The sequence below is a fragment of the Carya illinoinensis genome, chromosome 10 (genome assembly GCF_018687715.1).
Source record: "Carya illinoinensis cultivar Pawnee chromosome 10, C.illinoinensisPawnee_v1, whole genome shotgun sequence".
NCBI classification, from domain to species: domain Eukaryota; kingdom Viridiplantae; phylum Streptophyta; class Magnoliopsida; order Fagales; family Juglandaceae; genus Carya; species Carya illinoinensis.
In genome coordinates, this window is record NC_056761.1 from 11,282,213 (window position 1) to 11,298,548 (window position 16,336).

Here is a 16,336-nt window from a genome sequence, read left to right on the forward strand (position 1 = left end):
TGATAGCTTGTTGGAGACTATCAGGAAACAACTCATTAATGGGGCCAAAGAAATGCCACCATTTTTTAAACCACAAAGGAAAAGACTGTTTGCACTTCCTGTCGAAATTAAAGAACCAAGAGTGCTGCATAAGAGGATCTTGAAATAAAGGAAACTTTAACCAAGCCTCAATATAATCGTGATAATTATACTGGGCGTTAGAATCCTTAAGTGTTTTGTAGGTAGAAGGGTGGGTTTCCCATTCTTCCTCTGTCATGACTGAAACAAGATAACAATTGTGAAAGATGATCTTGGAAGGATCAACTTTACAGTAAATTGGTTTAATAGAAACGGAACCGGTGTTAACCAAGATTCCAAGATAATAAACAAGGTTTTTATTTGGATCTTCGGGGATCCAATGGAAACCTCTTGGAAAGTAATCAGAAGCAATTTGGAAAGGATCTGTTTTTACCGATTTCTCAATGTAAAACAGATTTTGGAAATAAGCTTTCAAGAAATATTCTGCCTTGTTGGCAGTAGGAAACTTGGGTCTTACCATGGCCAGAGGGTTTGTTGACGCATATACGTCGTGCGGAGTGGCCAAAGTAGAGGCAAATGAACTAGGGGGAATAGGTCTAGGAACTTGTCCTAGACTGGTAAATCTGTTAGCTATCTCCAGTGGGGAGGAAGCCAAGGTTGAAACAGATGTCGGAGGCATCAACATAGGTAAAACAGGTCTGGGAGGTGGGGAAGTAATCGGTGGAACCGGTTTCTTCTTCTTACTCATGTTTTCTGCAAGAATTCACGGGTAAGGAAATCAGGGATCGAATTTTCAGATCCTTTGATAAATTCAATATCAAAATCAAAAACACTTAAAATAGCTTGCCATCGTGCAAAAATCTGTTTTGATGCAATGTTTTTAACATCTTGTTCTAAAATAGTTTTAGCAGTTTTGCAATCAATGCGTAAAAGAAAATGCTGGTTAAGTAAATCACTTTGAAACTTAGAAATACATAGTACTACTGACAAAATCTCTTTTTTAATAGTACTATAATTATGCTGTGCATGATTCCAGGTTCCAGAATGGAAACGAACAATTTGTTCAGAAGAACCTGGTGAAACAATCTGTTTCAGGATGCCGCCATAGCCTGCGTCTGAGGCGTCAGTTTCGACAATCTTGAAGCTATTTGAAGTAGGAATCCCAAGACACGGAAGAGTTTTGACATGTGCCTTGATTTGTTTAACAATATTTGTGTGAACATCAGTCCACAGAGAAGGATTGGAATGCAATCTCGCAAAAAGAGGGCGACATTGTTTTCTCATATCCTTGTAGAAATCTGAAATGTAATTTAAAGAACCAAGAAATCTTTGAAGCTGGTTTTTGTCAAGGATGACATCAGGAAACTTGTCAGCAAATTCAATGGCTCGTTGAATGGGCCTGATTTTGCCTTCAAAGATGTCATAACCAAGGAATCTGATCTTGGTTTGAAATAGTTTAATCTTTTTTGCAGAAACAACAAGTCCATTTCTTTTGATGATCTCAAGAAACGTTTTAAGATGTTTCTAGTGTTCATCAATAGATTTGGAGAAAACAAGAACATCATCTATGTAGACGATGGTGAAATCAGTGAATGATAGAAAAATATCATTCATAATATTTTGAAATTCACTAGGAGCGTTTTTCAGCCCAAATGGCATGACGTTCCACTCATAGTGACCGAATGGAGTAGTGAAAGCAGTCTTGTACCTGTCTGACTCCCTAATTTGGATCTGCCAAAATCCGGACTTAAGGTCAAACTTGGAAAAAACAACTGCATCACTTAACCTATGAACCAAGTCATTCTTGTTAGGAATGGGATACCGAATCCATTCTAACACCTTGTTCAGGGGTTTGTAATTAATGACTAGACGGGGTGTACCACGCTCAATCTCAGCATTTTTCTGAACATAAAAAGCTGCACACGACCAGGGTGACCTACTATGCCTGTGATATTCTTAGCAAGAAGATCCTGGATTTCATTTTTACAAAACTCCAAAGTTTCTCTATTCATTTGAATAGGTCTTGCTTTGGTTGGAATTAAGTTTTCAGAGAAATCTTTAACATAAGGCAAAGAAACAACATGTTTTTTCCTATGCCAGAAAGCATTAGGAATATCCGAGCAGACCTCAGAAATCAAAGTTTTTTGAAAATCTTCGATTTTAGATCTAAGCAGGGGATCATGCAGATTATCAGAAATACGTTTGAATTTGATTTCTTGTTTAAGAAAATCTAAATGTTTTCTTTTTGCAGAGAGCAAAAACACAGATCTTCTAGCAGTATCTCGTTCAAACTTAGAAGCAAACTTAAACTTAACTTTCTGTCCAAAGGGGTCAGTGGTGATCCCATCAGCTTCAGAAAGAAATGGATAAATCATATTAAGAAAAGGCATGCCAAGAATAACATCATGAGTCAAATTCTTAACAAGCACAGAGGGAATCTTAAAACAAACATTGTCCTGGCAGACATGAGCTGTATTCAACTCATAACGAATCTTCATCTTAGATCCGTTTGCCGAGAATAAATTCTCTTCGGACTTTTCGAAATAGGAGGTAGGAACTAAGCCTTCTTGGATACAATTAAGATCCGCTCCTGAATCGATCAAGGCAACAGCAGAGAATCTATATTCATGATTAACAACAATTTCTACTAAATAAAACCATTTTTGTGGAACAGAACGGTGAACTAAACAAATTTCCTTAGTTGGACTAGAGGGTTCAGCATGGTCTGACTGGTTTGATTCTTCACCAGAAGGACTGTCATGATCAAATTCTATATCCAACTTTAAACATGCTAAATCTTGTTTAAAAGATGCATTCTCAGATTTGAGATTCTTGATCTCTTCTCTGAGTTCAGTAATCTCTCTTTTTACAAGAGATACTTCATGCTGTAAATCATTTAATGAAATATCTTTGGGTTTTTGTTTTTGAAAACGTCCCAAAGTTTCTTCAAAAGAAATTTTGCCCTTGGAAGTCGATGGCTCTTTACGAGTCATTGTCTCCTTAAGCTTTTTGAGATATTTCTCTTTAAGCTCAGGGTCTTGAATCTGTGAGATAATCGAGAGGAGCATGTTTTCATGTTCCTGCTCTTTACTCAAAACATGCTCTTTATTCAAAACAGGTCCTTGTTCTCTTCCTCCGTCTAAAACATTGATTGTTTTGACTTTAGAAGCACAACAAGAATCATTGCATCCAAACTTGATATTTGGTGAGTTAATATGATCAGAGTCCGAGTGGTAATCAGATCCACTTGAACTAAGTTCATCATCATCCGAGGATGTAGGAGATCCATGTTCGAGTAAACGAAACAGATCTTCTTGATCAATGGAATTGATATTTAACTCATTAAGCTTTTTCTTAAAACCTTGTGGCTTCTTTGTACACTTATTCGCATAGTGTCCAGGTTGGCCACAATTAAAACATGTTCCTTTTGCAGGGGTTTTTGAAACCTTTTTATGAAATGGTTTCTTTTTCGAAACCGATTTTGAAACAGGTTTTTTATAAAACTCCTCACGGGATCTATTATAGTTCCTGCGAGGTTTTGCAAACTTTTTAGAACTCTTTCTGCGCTGTACAGATGGAGCAATAGGAGGAAGGCCAAATTGTTCGCAAAAGTTTCCCATCTCGTATTTGGCTTTCTTTCTATCTTTCATCTGTTGAGCAATCATCCTTTGATCATTGCACATACTAATACTAAGTTTCTGAATAACACTTACAATGTCACCATAAGTGTAGTTATCATAATTCAGATAACCCGTAATATCAGTAAGTGAGTCCTTTACCTTAATGGCGAATAAACGAGGCAATCCATCAATGAACTTCTCTTTCCAGTAAGGTTTTTGGGAATCATCTCTAAGCATAACACGAGACATAAAAACATCTTTATACCAACGATAATCAGACATTTTATTGCATCGTAAGTTATTCAAATAATCAAAAATCCTATTTGTTATGTTGGAAGGGGTTCCAACAAAATGTTTTACTATGGTAAAAATCAGGGTATTGACACCATCAGGGGATCCATGGGTTCCTTCCCTTCGATCCTCTTCTGGTGGCAGGATGGGTAAACCATCTGTGTCTCTTTTGACAGCAACACGAATGGTTTCCCTATCTTCGGCAGTGAGATGTTTATCCCACCAAGCACGAAGCATCCCTGAAAATCCGCTGGTCAGGATATCAACAATCTCAGTCTGGCTGAGTTTGTTGTTGAAATAAGCAATAACAACCATGGACATACGATTCAGAGTATTGAGGATTTCTTGCTCAGAGAATCCATCAATATTCCATTCATACATTTGGTCGGCAGATACGGAGAACTGAGAGTGTGAACCTCTCTCTTCGTACTGTAAATCAGGAGGTGTGGGTCTAGAATACCAGTTTTTCGTGAGACCTATTGGTTTAATGTCTCTCGAATATATCCTGGCAAGCTCGGGTTTTTCAACTTGAAGACCCTGAAATTCTTTTTCAAGTAAATCTATGTTCTGAACTAAGAAATTATCAGACAAAGAAACATCATTATCAGAATCATTCCAAGTATTCACAGAAAAAGAATCATCAAAACTAACCCCTGGGCCGTTTCTGTTTATAACAGAACAGGAGGGTTTTTCTTGCTTAACCTCAGCAAGCATTTGATCAAGTTTAGCCATTGTACTGGTCACTCCAAAATGGATTTTTGACCTGTCTGGTGGCAGAACGATCAAAGGTTTTTCAATGGTTTTTATTGAATTCTTTGAGGCAGGTTTTTCAAAAATAGGTTTTTCAACTTTATCCTCGATACGGTCAAGCTGTTGACCTATTGTATGGAGGGTCTGGTTGACGAAATTGTTTTGCTCTATGATCTTTTTTGTTTCGGCAAAAACATTTTCAGTCGGACCTGAATCCGAAATTTTAAAAGGCGAAGCTCTCACTTCTTTTCCTTTAACAGAAACAAGGATGGTTTCTAAAGGAGGGTGGCTGGTTTTCACAACTTTCCTGCCTTCTTCTTTAGTAAAACTTGTTTTTAAAACATTTAAAAATTTCTTCGAATCATAATGATTTTCAAGAAAATCGAAGAATAAGATGTGCTTGTTATCTTTGTACATCTTTTTCTTCCATTCCTTTCTAATCTTCTGTTTCTCAGAAATTGAGTAAATCTTGTGATAAGTTTTTCGCTTTTCACGGTTTTCTTTGGACATAAAATCAGCATGTAAATTAATCATATCAATAACAAGTAATTCAGAATCTAAATCATCCAATGCTTTATCCAAAACCATTAAACTGGAATGGACTGGAGCAACCATATCAAAAGCTGTAGGAGATGTTGAATGGTACTATATATATATATATATATAACTATCCATTTTTAGATTTTGGAGATAATTTTTTTTAAAGGGTACTTTTTTCTCAAATTTTTTCAAGACTCCCTAAGTTTTAAATGGACATTTTTGGTAACTATTAGCTAGTTTAGATTGAGTTAGTTTACTTTTTTCTTTAAAAAAGGAAGATTGAACCGATTAAAAAAAAGAAGGAAGATTGAGTTAGTTTACTATGTGTATTCTACACATGACCTGTTGAGAATATAATTTTTCTTTTATAATCTTGAGATTGGTCAAGATGATTTTTAGAGGACAATACTATTTTTATTATATAATTTTTAGAAATATTAATTGTACTTAAGAAAAACTTACAAAAAAATTAATGTTCCACGTCTCAACTATTGATATACTAAATATTATAAAATTTGAAATTCAGAATTTGAATTTAAAAAAAAAAAACACTGATAAAATGAGTTTTGTACGTAAAATTATAAGTAAAGTTATAAGTACATATAAATTAAACATTAATATTACACATTTTAAACGACTATCTCACTTTTAAATATCACCCAAAGAGCGTTTCCTATTGTCGAAACAACGATCATTTCTTTCATTCCATGTGCAAACATTAAGCATAGAGACACTATCTTCCAAACATCTACAATGTAATGATTACCCCATATCCCTTTCCAGTATGAAAATAAGTCTATCACCCTCATAGGCATTACCCATGCAAGACTAAGCCTAGTGAAGATTTTATCTTATAAAGCCTTGACTACTTCGTAACCACACTTTCTCAACTTGTTAATAGTCAGAATTTTCCCATGGGATGCTAGCCAACCAAAAAATGCAATCTTGAAGGGAACATTACTCCTCCAAATGCACTTAAAAGGGAAGGCATTGAAGGAGTGAGTCGTTAATGTCTTGTAATAAGAGCAAATTGAAAATTTCTTGTTCCTTGTAGGTGTCCAAAGTAGTCTATCCTCCCCTCCTACTTCGTTTTTCAACGCATGAAGCACGTTGTGAAAATCAACAATGTCTCCCACCTCCCAATCCTATATAGCTCTAGTGAATCTCATGGACCATTGCAAAAAATCAAAGATGGTCATATTGTTAGTCACTGAGGCATCCTTATCTGCCGCAATTCTATAAAGAGAGAGGAAAGTGTTTTTCAAAGCAACATCACCACACCAAATATCGTGTCAAAATCTGATTCACGTATCCCTCCCCACCTCAAGTCTAAAATTACTGAGTAAGTCTTCCCATCCATTCCGAATCGATTTCCAAACTCACATACCATAAGCCTCTCTTACCTCATTTTCTTATAATTAAGTACATGTGCATGCCATCTAGTAGTATCTATTAGTACTTCAACGGTGTAATAGATTGTGTGACAAAAGCAAACACATGTCAAAATTATTTATATGATATAATTTAATTTGAAAGATAAATTTTAAACTCTGAACGTTACAAATCAAATTATGTTATATGGATATTGTGTATTGTAAAAGCTTCAAATAATATTACTCGTCAAATAACAATAACTCAACACGTTTTCTATTAAGGCTGCATTTGGATGCTGGGTTGAATTAGATAATCTGAGTTGATCTATAAATGGTAATATTTTATGAGTCTCATTGAGATATGTTTGAATGTAATTAGATTGAGATATGTATTTAAATGTATAAAATATGTTGAAATGAGTTTTTTTTATGAGAAGTTAAAAAAATAGTAGGTCTCATCAATGATTGGTTTAGAATGGTTTAAGCGCTCTCCAAAACCTAAGCAAAAGTTATTTTAAAAAAGAGAAATGATTTATATAAGTCCCAAATAGACAAGCTTTATGCAAGCCATTGTAAAAAAGTAGATCCCACCTTTAAAAATTGTAAAATATATATATATATATTTTATTAGTGGGACTCACATTTTTATAAAAAATTTGTATAAAATCTCTCAATTTAGAATTTGTTTCAAGCATTATTCTTTGGAAAACACTTAAATTTAAATAACACCTTCATTTTTCAGAAAAGACTAAATTAAGGGCCTCCTCCCCACCTGTCCACCGGACATGATTGACCCATCTTTGATGGTATCGTGGGATCAGCGGTACTTTATGCTCATATATGCTTGTTTAATGGAGTCATGGACCACAAAAATGATCCTCTTGGCTCTTGCAATGGTCGTGGCCACGGCATTTCTGCATGCCAACACGAAGGATAAATATGGGAGTGCCATTTAAAAGTTTTTATACTATATACACGTACGTCATTTATATAGAATAATTTGATTGGTAAGATTTAAGTTTCAAAATTTATTTTTCAAATCAAATTATACACGTAGATAAGTAATACTGCTCATCATCCATTTTACCATCATTCTCTCATCATTCCATAATATCGTATTAAATGGTTGAAAATTATTTATTATATTTCATTTATAGATCTATTATTTAATATCATATCGAGAGATTATGTTGAAATGATGATGATGATAACAAATAGATTTTTCCTAAGATATAATTTTAAGATTCTTTTAATAAATCAAGTTTTGTTATATTTATAGTTCAGAGTCTGTGTTCTCTACATTGATTTGGGAATATAATTTTTTTTTTGAAATAAAAAAATATTGTTTTATGATGTTAGAACGCCTCTAACCTTTAAATTAATTTTATGCTATATATTACATAAGCAACTAATATATATTCTATAATTTAGCAGAATTGAGGGAGGCACAAAAGATGAATGAAAGGGTGGTATTTTGTTCACAGCATGTACAGGTAGACCTTTTGTTGGACATTCTAGCATGGCTGAATGTTATGCAATAATGTGGAGGGCAATAGAGTTCTGTAGAGATTTAGATGTTAAAGAGGTGATTTATGAAGGTGACGCAATAAGTGTTATCCAGTCTCACTACAACCAATTATGGTTTTTCCCACGAATTCTTTCTCCATGACACAAGTTGGTGGTAAAAATCCACTAATTGTCTCCAAAATCATCTGTGGGAAGTAAACAGGCTTTTTATCAAGAAATTAGTTCGGTTGGAATAATTTAGTGGAAAAAAGCATTTTTATCACAAATTATGTATTGTTTGCCGCCAGTTTATATTAGTAGGAAAAAAACTAAAATTAAAACTTGGTCCTCATGGATTATATCGTTTAACAGAAAAAATTTATGTAATTGCCATGAAATGCACTTACTCGCAAAAGTGCATAAGTAAGCACTTATGTATCGGTCGGTAGTGTATTATTTTCCACGAGACTTGAGGTTTTTCCCACAATTGGAAGTGGCCGGTTAAGGATGTAAAAAATATTAGAACCCGGGCCTAATCCCCGCGAGACCCCTCTCCCCTTTCTTTCTTTTCTTCCCCTCCCCTTTCCTTTCTTCCCCAACCATCCCCCCATCCCACCTCGCAAAAATCACCATGGCCCTCTCCCTATAGACGGCGGTGAATTCGCAGGGAGCATAGGACTTACCCCACCTCGTAACCTGGGTGCCGCAGCCAACATAAACCCATCTTCATGCCCTAGCCTCTAGAAGCTCCTCTGCAGGCGGAAATCACTGGGTGCGTCCCCTCTCTCTCTGAATTGAGATACACGGTAAGCCTCTCTCTCTTCTCCCTCCGTCTTCTCTCTCTATTGGTATTAGATTGTGTACCATTTGTTAGACTATTATGTACTTGCTACAAATCTGTGGGAAAATGATATGGTTGTGACAAATATTGTGTAATTATTTGATGCTTCAAATGCCCCAAATCTGGAGAGGGATTTTCTGCATATGCCCGCTATTTAGACAGAGGAGTTCTGAATTGATTCGATACCTCTAATTTCTCACTTTGTTTTTAATTTATGTTGAAAATCTTAGAACTTTGTTGCACACAACGCCTGTACAAGATTTGGCAATTTTAGCATAGGATTATTGACATTATGTTCCTTAAAATGCCATTAATTTAGCATGCTAATTAGTTCCTAAGGAATTTATGAACATTTTTGAACAACTCAGGATTATTAATCATCATTTTAGCCTTCAATGAATAAAACTTAGTTTTTATTTTTCATTTTTTGTAATGGAAAAAAAAATGAGAAATGGCGTTTTTAATTTTCATTTTTTGTAATGGAAAAAAAACTGAGAGATGATAGTTGAGTGAAGGTCCAAATAACACTAGGTACATGGATGACGTTTCGTGAGCAGCCCCAAACCTATATCTTTGCATTGACTGTGTTATTGCTCTTGTTTCCCAAGTATACACAATCTCATTGTTATAATTTTGCTTTAAGTACCTAGGGTCCGAAGCATATATATAGTTAGGGTGTCACATACGCACACATGTACCAGTATCTAACCAGCTGGCTCATGATAAGCTAGCTGCTTTTTGGTTCTTCACACACATGGGGTCTGAATCGACATATATATCATTGTCTAACAGACATGCATGCATACATGCCCAGCTACTCACTATAGCTTAGTCTACGTGCAAATGCAGCTGATGCACTATTTTGGCTAGAGGCGCCAAAGATTGCTCTTCCTTTTCTCGGAAGAAACTTGGTCTCAAGTTTTAAATGGATATTCCAACAACCTTATATCAAAGATTCATCTCAATAATCTAGTATAGTTGGATATATAAGCCTTCATTGGTAGAATATTTGCTTTAATGGGGTGTCAAAATGTACTCAAAAAGTGACTTTTTGCTTTGAGGATTTCATGTTGGATAACATAATATATATATTATTATATATCTGAAAACTCATATATATAGAATTGTCATGGACTACCAACATGGTCATAAAGATTGGGAATGGTCATAATAAATATTAGACATTGGAGTTGTGTATGGTTGCATCAACCCTTAACAAAAAGTGTTCAAAGTGCTGTTAACAGGTAATAATGGGTTAAGTCCTGACACTGGCATAATTTTTTTACGGGGAATATCCACAACATATTAGTGGGGTTTGCTTTAAACTATTGTGTTAGATTAGTGCAGGGTTAATTAGCTTTGATGGAAAACAACACCTCTCTTCTTTTGATACTTGGTATGTTAAGTCAGCTAAGAATATATATTCTAACGGGGCTGCTCATACACTAGCTAGGAACTGTTATGGGATTAGTAAAGGATGTCATGTTGCTATGGAAGATTACCCTAAACCATGGCTTTTTCAACTTTCACTTCAAAAGGTTAGTATTATTAGGGATTGACAGAAACATAGTACTTATCTATGAATAATTTGTATTTCTCCCCACCCCTACTAGGTTATGGAAGGCCATGTCATTCTAGCTGAAAGCAACATATAAACATTTATTTTTGTTTTAACAAGAATTGGAAGTACTGTGCTAACCTACAGTACAGTACATTGGTTTCTTTGGCACGTTTTATGTATACTCAGGCCAGTTATCTACCTAATCAACCACCTGAAGCTAGCTAGCTATCTATACATATATATTTGTCACAATGGGGTTCCCCTCTTACTATCTCCCATCCCTATCTATCTACATATTACTGTATATGAACTGGCCATTATATATAGTTAGTTATCCACAACATATAAAAAACAGAGTTCCATTAATATGCATATAATCTGTGCAGGCAAAAAAAACTGTGCGAATTTATTACTTATCATTTGTGTCCTTAAATTCATGTTCTTAAATTAGTTGCTCATGTCATGTCCTAATATAGTGTAGTTGGTTATCTTGATCGAGGCATGCTCTTCTTATTGGTCGTTCTCAACCATTATAGTCTTGAGATATGGCTATGTTTATTTACACTTTTGACGTTGTTAATAAATGGACTTTAGTTAGGTCACCGCATATATGTTCTTATATATATATACGTAAAGCTTTTCCTTAATTCAATGGATATAAGCACTGAAGCAGACCCCTAGTTAGGTCCGACATCAATGTTTCCAGTAGCTAAACAATTAGGTTGCCAAGCAGATTGACCTAACTGGTAAATTCGCTTTTATGCTTTCCCTTGTGCTTAAATAAACCCAAATGATACAGGCAATTGCAGCTTTGGTCAGTTATATATTTTATCTGTGAAACATTTCAACTATAAGACGTTGACTGGAATATGAGTCTTTGAAGTTCATATGTAGATTCAGCTATAAATGTTTCCCTCAGACAACCCTGTGTTGACACTATCAAATAGCTGTTTGTAAGTTGGAGTTTGTTATAACCACATAATTATTAACATAATGTGGTTAATTATGTGTGTAATTGAGTTCTATATGGTATATACAACTCTGTTTTGGACTACACAGGATTTTACTCACTGTGATACATCATTCTAGATATAGTTGATTACAATAGTTGCTAGTATCCTTTTCTAATAAATTGTAGACTTATTTATCTTATAGTACTTTATGTATAATATGTATGCATAGCTCTTCAACAATGTCAACTGGTACATTAACTGACTGCAAGTATAGACAGCCCCGATAGCGGACACTAGACCTACATATTACAAGCTTCTTCCTCATAGATGCTGAGAGCTTACCAACCAAAATGAATAAATGCTTTTCATCGTTTAATGGTCCTGATAGTTAATGCTTCAGCTTTGCTTCTTTGATATGCAAATGGTATTTATAGCTGAAGTTATATTTAAATATACTATTATGAGGGCAAGCCCTATTTACATAGATTAATCAGTTCTTAACCCACGAATTAGCTCTAAGTATAAAGTTGAGTTACTGTTTCTATAAATGGAATTAAAGTCTATTTAATTCCATCATTTGGGCAGCAGTACCAGTAAAATGCTTTTCTAAGTACTCTTCTCCTGACACTTGCTTGGTCAGATATCATCAATACCACTTAACTTTCTTTTAGTTAAATTGATGTTGGAATGAAGTTAATTGTATCCTATCAATTATTTGTCCCCTATTACTTATTACGAAACCTCAGCAGCCCATAAAATGACAATACATGATTTGTCTATGATCCCTACCTGAGCAATACATGAAGTGATGATTCCCTATCTAATTTAGGCAGAGGCTGTGTGTGACAGACAATTTAATTCATCAACTGATTCTCTTGACTTCAGGCTGGTTTCAGTTGTCAACTATAAGTAAGGAGATGATGTTGTTAGCTTATGCATTACACTATAACATGCTTTAGATAGTGAATGTTGGATATTGAGTTTCAAGTTGGTGAGAGTCAAACCTAATTAGATTTGAAGGGTATTTAATAGCTATTGATAGTTTCATAACCTATTCAATTGTTAGTGCCATACTCCCATATCCTAATATGATGTTTGTTACTATTTGGTCAGCTTCATATGATGGATAAATCTTGGATGCATATTGAAGATAGATTGCATTCCAGTGAGTATGCTGAAGGGGTTAGACAATTCATCGCTATGGCCATTTCCCATACTGCTAATCCTGATCAGATTAGGTGTCCATGTAGAAGATGTCGGAATAAAGCTTTCCACTCCATTCGTACAATTGAGGGTCATTTGTTCTTTAGAGGGATTGATCCAACTTATACTCCATGGATATTCCATGGAGAAGATGATCCATTCCTTTTTGCCACTTTTTTTGACGAAGACGAAGATGATACATTGGCTCATAGTGATTATATTGATGATCTCGATGAGCTTTTAGATGACATCCGTCATGGGTCGTCTATGGAAAATCATATCATAAATGATGGATCATCTTATGCACATGATCAACCCTCTGCCTCTAATGCTCTTGTCAACTCTAATTTCGAGGACTTGGTAGCTGATGCACGACGTCCACTCTATCCTACATGTACTAAGTTCTCAAAGCTATCATTCATCGTCAATCTGCTTTACATCAAGAGCATCGGTGGGTGGACGGTGAAGTCCTTCGATATGGTCATAAAGCTCTTGCATGAGGCATTTCCTGATGCCTCATTCCCTGACTCATATAATGATGCCTGTCGCTTGGAGAAGGGATTGGGCTTTAGTTACGAAAAGATCCATGTGTGCCCAAATGATTGTGTCTTGTTTTGGAAGGAAAATGCATCGTACAATGAATGCCCCAAGTGTAAGGCATCTAGGTGGGAGCAAAGCACAATTCAGGGACGAAGGATACCACAAAAAGTACTCCGACATTTTTCCCTTAAGCCATGGTTGCAGAGGTTATATATGTCAAAGAAGACAGCCCAAGACATGAGATGGCATGTAGATGGACGTGTTGACAATCCGACGTGCATGCAACACCCATCAGATTCGAAGGGTTGGAAGGACTTTGATAACAAACATATGGGATTTTCCAAAGATCCTCGCAATGTTAGACTTGGTTTGGCTAGTGATGGGTTTAACCCGTTCAACAACATAAGTAGATCGTACAACATTTGGCCAGTACTGCTTATGCCGTACAACTTGCCCCCCTGGGCCTGCATGAAAGAACCATACACCATGTTGTCGTTGTTAATACCTGGCCCCAAGTCACCAGGTAATGACATTGTTGTCTTCTTACGTCCGTTACTCGATGAATTGAAGGAGTTATGGGAAGAGGGTATTCATACCTATGATGCATACAGTGGGGAACACTTTATGTTGCATGCAGCGCTATTGTGGACAATCAATGACTTCCCCGCATATGCCAATCTTTCTGGGTGGAGTACAAAGGGCAAGATGGCATGCCCACATTGCACATCTGACACAAATTCACAATGGTTGGTATATGGCCGCAAACATTGCTATATGGGTCATCGGATCACAGTTGGAGACGGAAAAAGAATGCTTTTAATGGACATGAAGAGCACCAACTCCAACCATCAAGGGTCGAGGGAGAGGAATTGCATCAACAATTAAGTCAATTGTCACATGTTCATTTTGGTAAATCTTCTTCGAAAAGGAAATGGTCTCCTAATCATCTTAATTGGACGAAAAAATCAATATTTTTTGAGCTTCCTTACTGGTTATCCTTAGGTCTGAGACATAATCTGGACGTCATGCACATTGAGAAAAACATATGCGATAACGTCCTGGGAACATTGTTGAATATTGAAGGAAAAACTAAGGACTCTGCCACTGCACGTAAAGATTTGGCAAATCTTGGAATAAGGAAAGAATTGCATTTACAACATGATGGCAAGTCTAAAACCATGGGTCTTGGTTGCTACATGTTAAATTTGAATGAGCGAAGGGCTTTTTGTGCATGGTTGTCAAAAGTTAAATTTCCTGATGGGTTTGCATCCAATATTGCCCGGTGTGTCAATACTACCGAGGGAAAGATCAGTGGAATGAAGAGCCATGATTGTCACGTATTTATGCAAGCACTATTGCCGGTCGTGATTGGTGGGTTCTTATGGGCTGATGTGCGTCAAGCCTTACTAGAGTTGAGTTGGTTCTTCAAAGAATTATGTTCTCGAAGTTTGAACTTACCAGTGTTGCATCGTCTTCATGCTAATATTCCCATCATTCTTTGCAAACTAGAGATGATATTCCCTCCTGCTTTTTTTGATATCATGGGGCACCTTTCTATTCACCTGCCAGAGGAGGCTCTACTTGCAGGACCCATGCAATACAGATGGATGTATCCTTTTGAGAGGTATCTAGGAAAGTTCAAGCAGTACGTTCGCAACAGAGCCCAGCCTGAAGGCTCAATTGTTGAGGCATATGTGCATCTCGAGTGCCTTACATTTTGCTCTATGTACCTCCATGATATAGAAACTAAGTATAATCAAGAGGAACGCAATAGTGATGTAGTTATTGGTTCCGCTGAGGAGGGGAATAGGGCAAGTTTATCAGTTTTCTCACAAAAAGTTAGACTATTGGGGACAGGGCACTTCCACAAATTATCCGACACACTAATGATCAAGGCCTGATGGTATGTTCTTAATAATTGCATGGAGGTTGAGCAATACATTGAGTAGGTCCATCATCCTACTGTTCCATACTTTAAGTTATGAACAGTAATATTACCAAACCTTCTAACAAAATACTTGTATTGACAGGGAGCACTATAACAAGATGCAAGAAGAGAACCCTGATAACATCGATCATAGGCACCAGAGTCAGTTTCCATCATGGTTCAGGGTACGGGTAAGATACGAAACCTTCCAGTCACATATAGTATAATATAAGGGAAATTTTACTATATGTAGTATTAGTAACCACTTTTTCTATCTGTTGTCTGGTAGATTCGAGAGTTGCGTGCAGTTAGGCCAACAGAGGTAATCGGCGACATATATGCATTGGCATGTGGTCCAGATTCTTGGGTCGCACCTTATAATGAATGCATAATGAATGGTGTTCGATTCCATACAAAAGAGCATGAAAGGCATCGCCACACTCAAAACAGTGGGATTGCGGTTCATGGCGAGCATCGAGGATCCCCTGTTGACTTCTACGGTGCGTTGCATGATATTATAGAAATACGCTACATAGATTGGCGTAAGGTTTATCTATTTCAATGCACTTGGTATGATGTTGGTGACCCGAGAAGGGGGATACGGGTCAGGGACCACCTAACGTTGGTCAATACTGCTAGGCAATGGTATAAAGATGAGTCTTTTGCCCTTGCGTGCCAGGCAAGTCAAGTATTTTATTTGGCCGATCTAATTTTGGGTGGAAGTTGGCAGGTCGTCCATAAGGTAACAAGTAGAAATGTTTACAACCTTCGCGCAGTGGATGCTATTGGGGATGCGCATGATGATGGTGAGTCAACCTGGGGTGACTCAGAAGATGAAGATCGTAATAATCTGGACAACGTTCCCCATATTCTCAATGTGGATGAATCCATGCCCGATCCACTGAACCGACTCGATCAAGAGCATTTGCAAGTTGATCCAACAACTACACAACGTCGAGCCCCATCCCAACCAGTTGACGATGATGTCTTTAATGAGGCTGACCCACTTGACGATGAAAATGGGAATGGAGGACATAAGTGCCACTGACAACTTGGGCAACGAGTCCAACCATCCTCTTACTAGGGAGGATGATGATGATTGCAGTAAGATTTGATTGTAGTGAGTTTATTCATTGATGTTACCAAGTTGGTATTTCTCGTAAGTCTAATATTGCATGTCAAGTATGTTTACCAAGAGTAACAACCTAATATA

The 16,336-nt window shown here is 36.5% G+C and overlaps 1 protein-coding gene across 1 annotated transcript; it reads left to right on the plus strand.

The window, feature by feature from the left end:
* Positions 1–12,575: 12,575 nt before the first annotated feature.
* On the plus strand, positions 12,576–14,081 carry LOC122278414. Its single transcript, XM_043088604.1, has one exon. It carries the CDS (start codon positions 12,576–12,578, stop codon positions 14,079–14,081), a length of 1,506 nt encoding a protein of 501 aa, XP_042944538.1.
* The last annotated feature ends 2,255 nt before the right edge of the window (positions 14,082–16,336 follow it).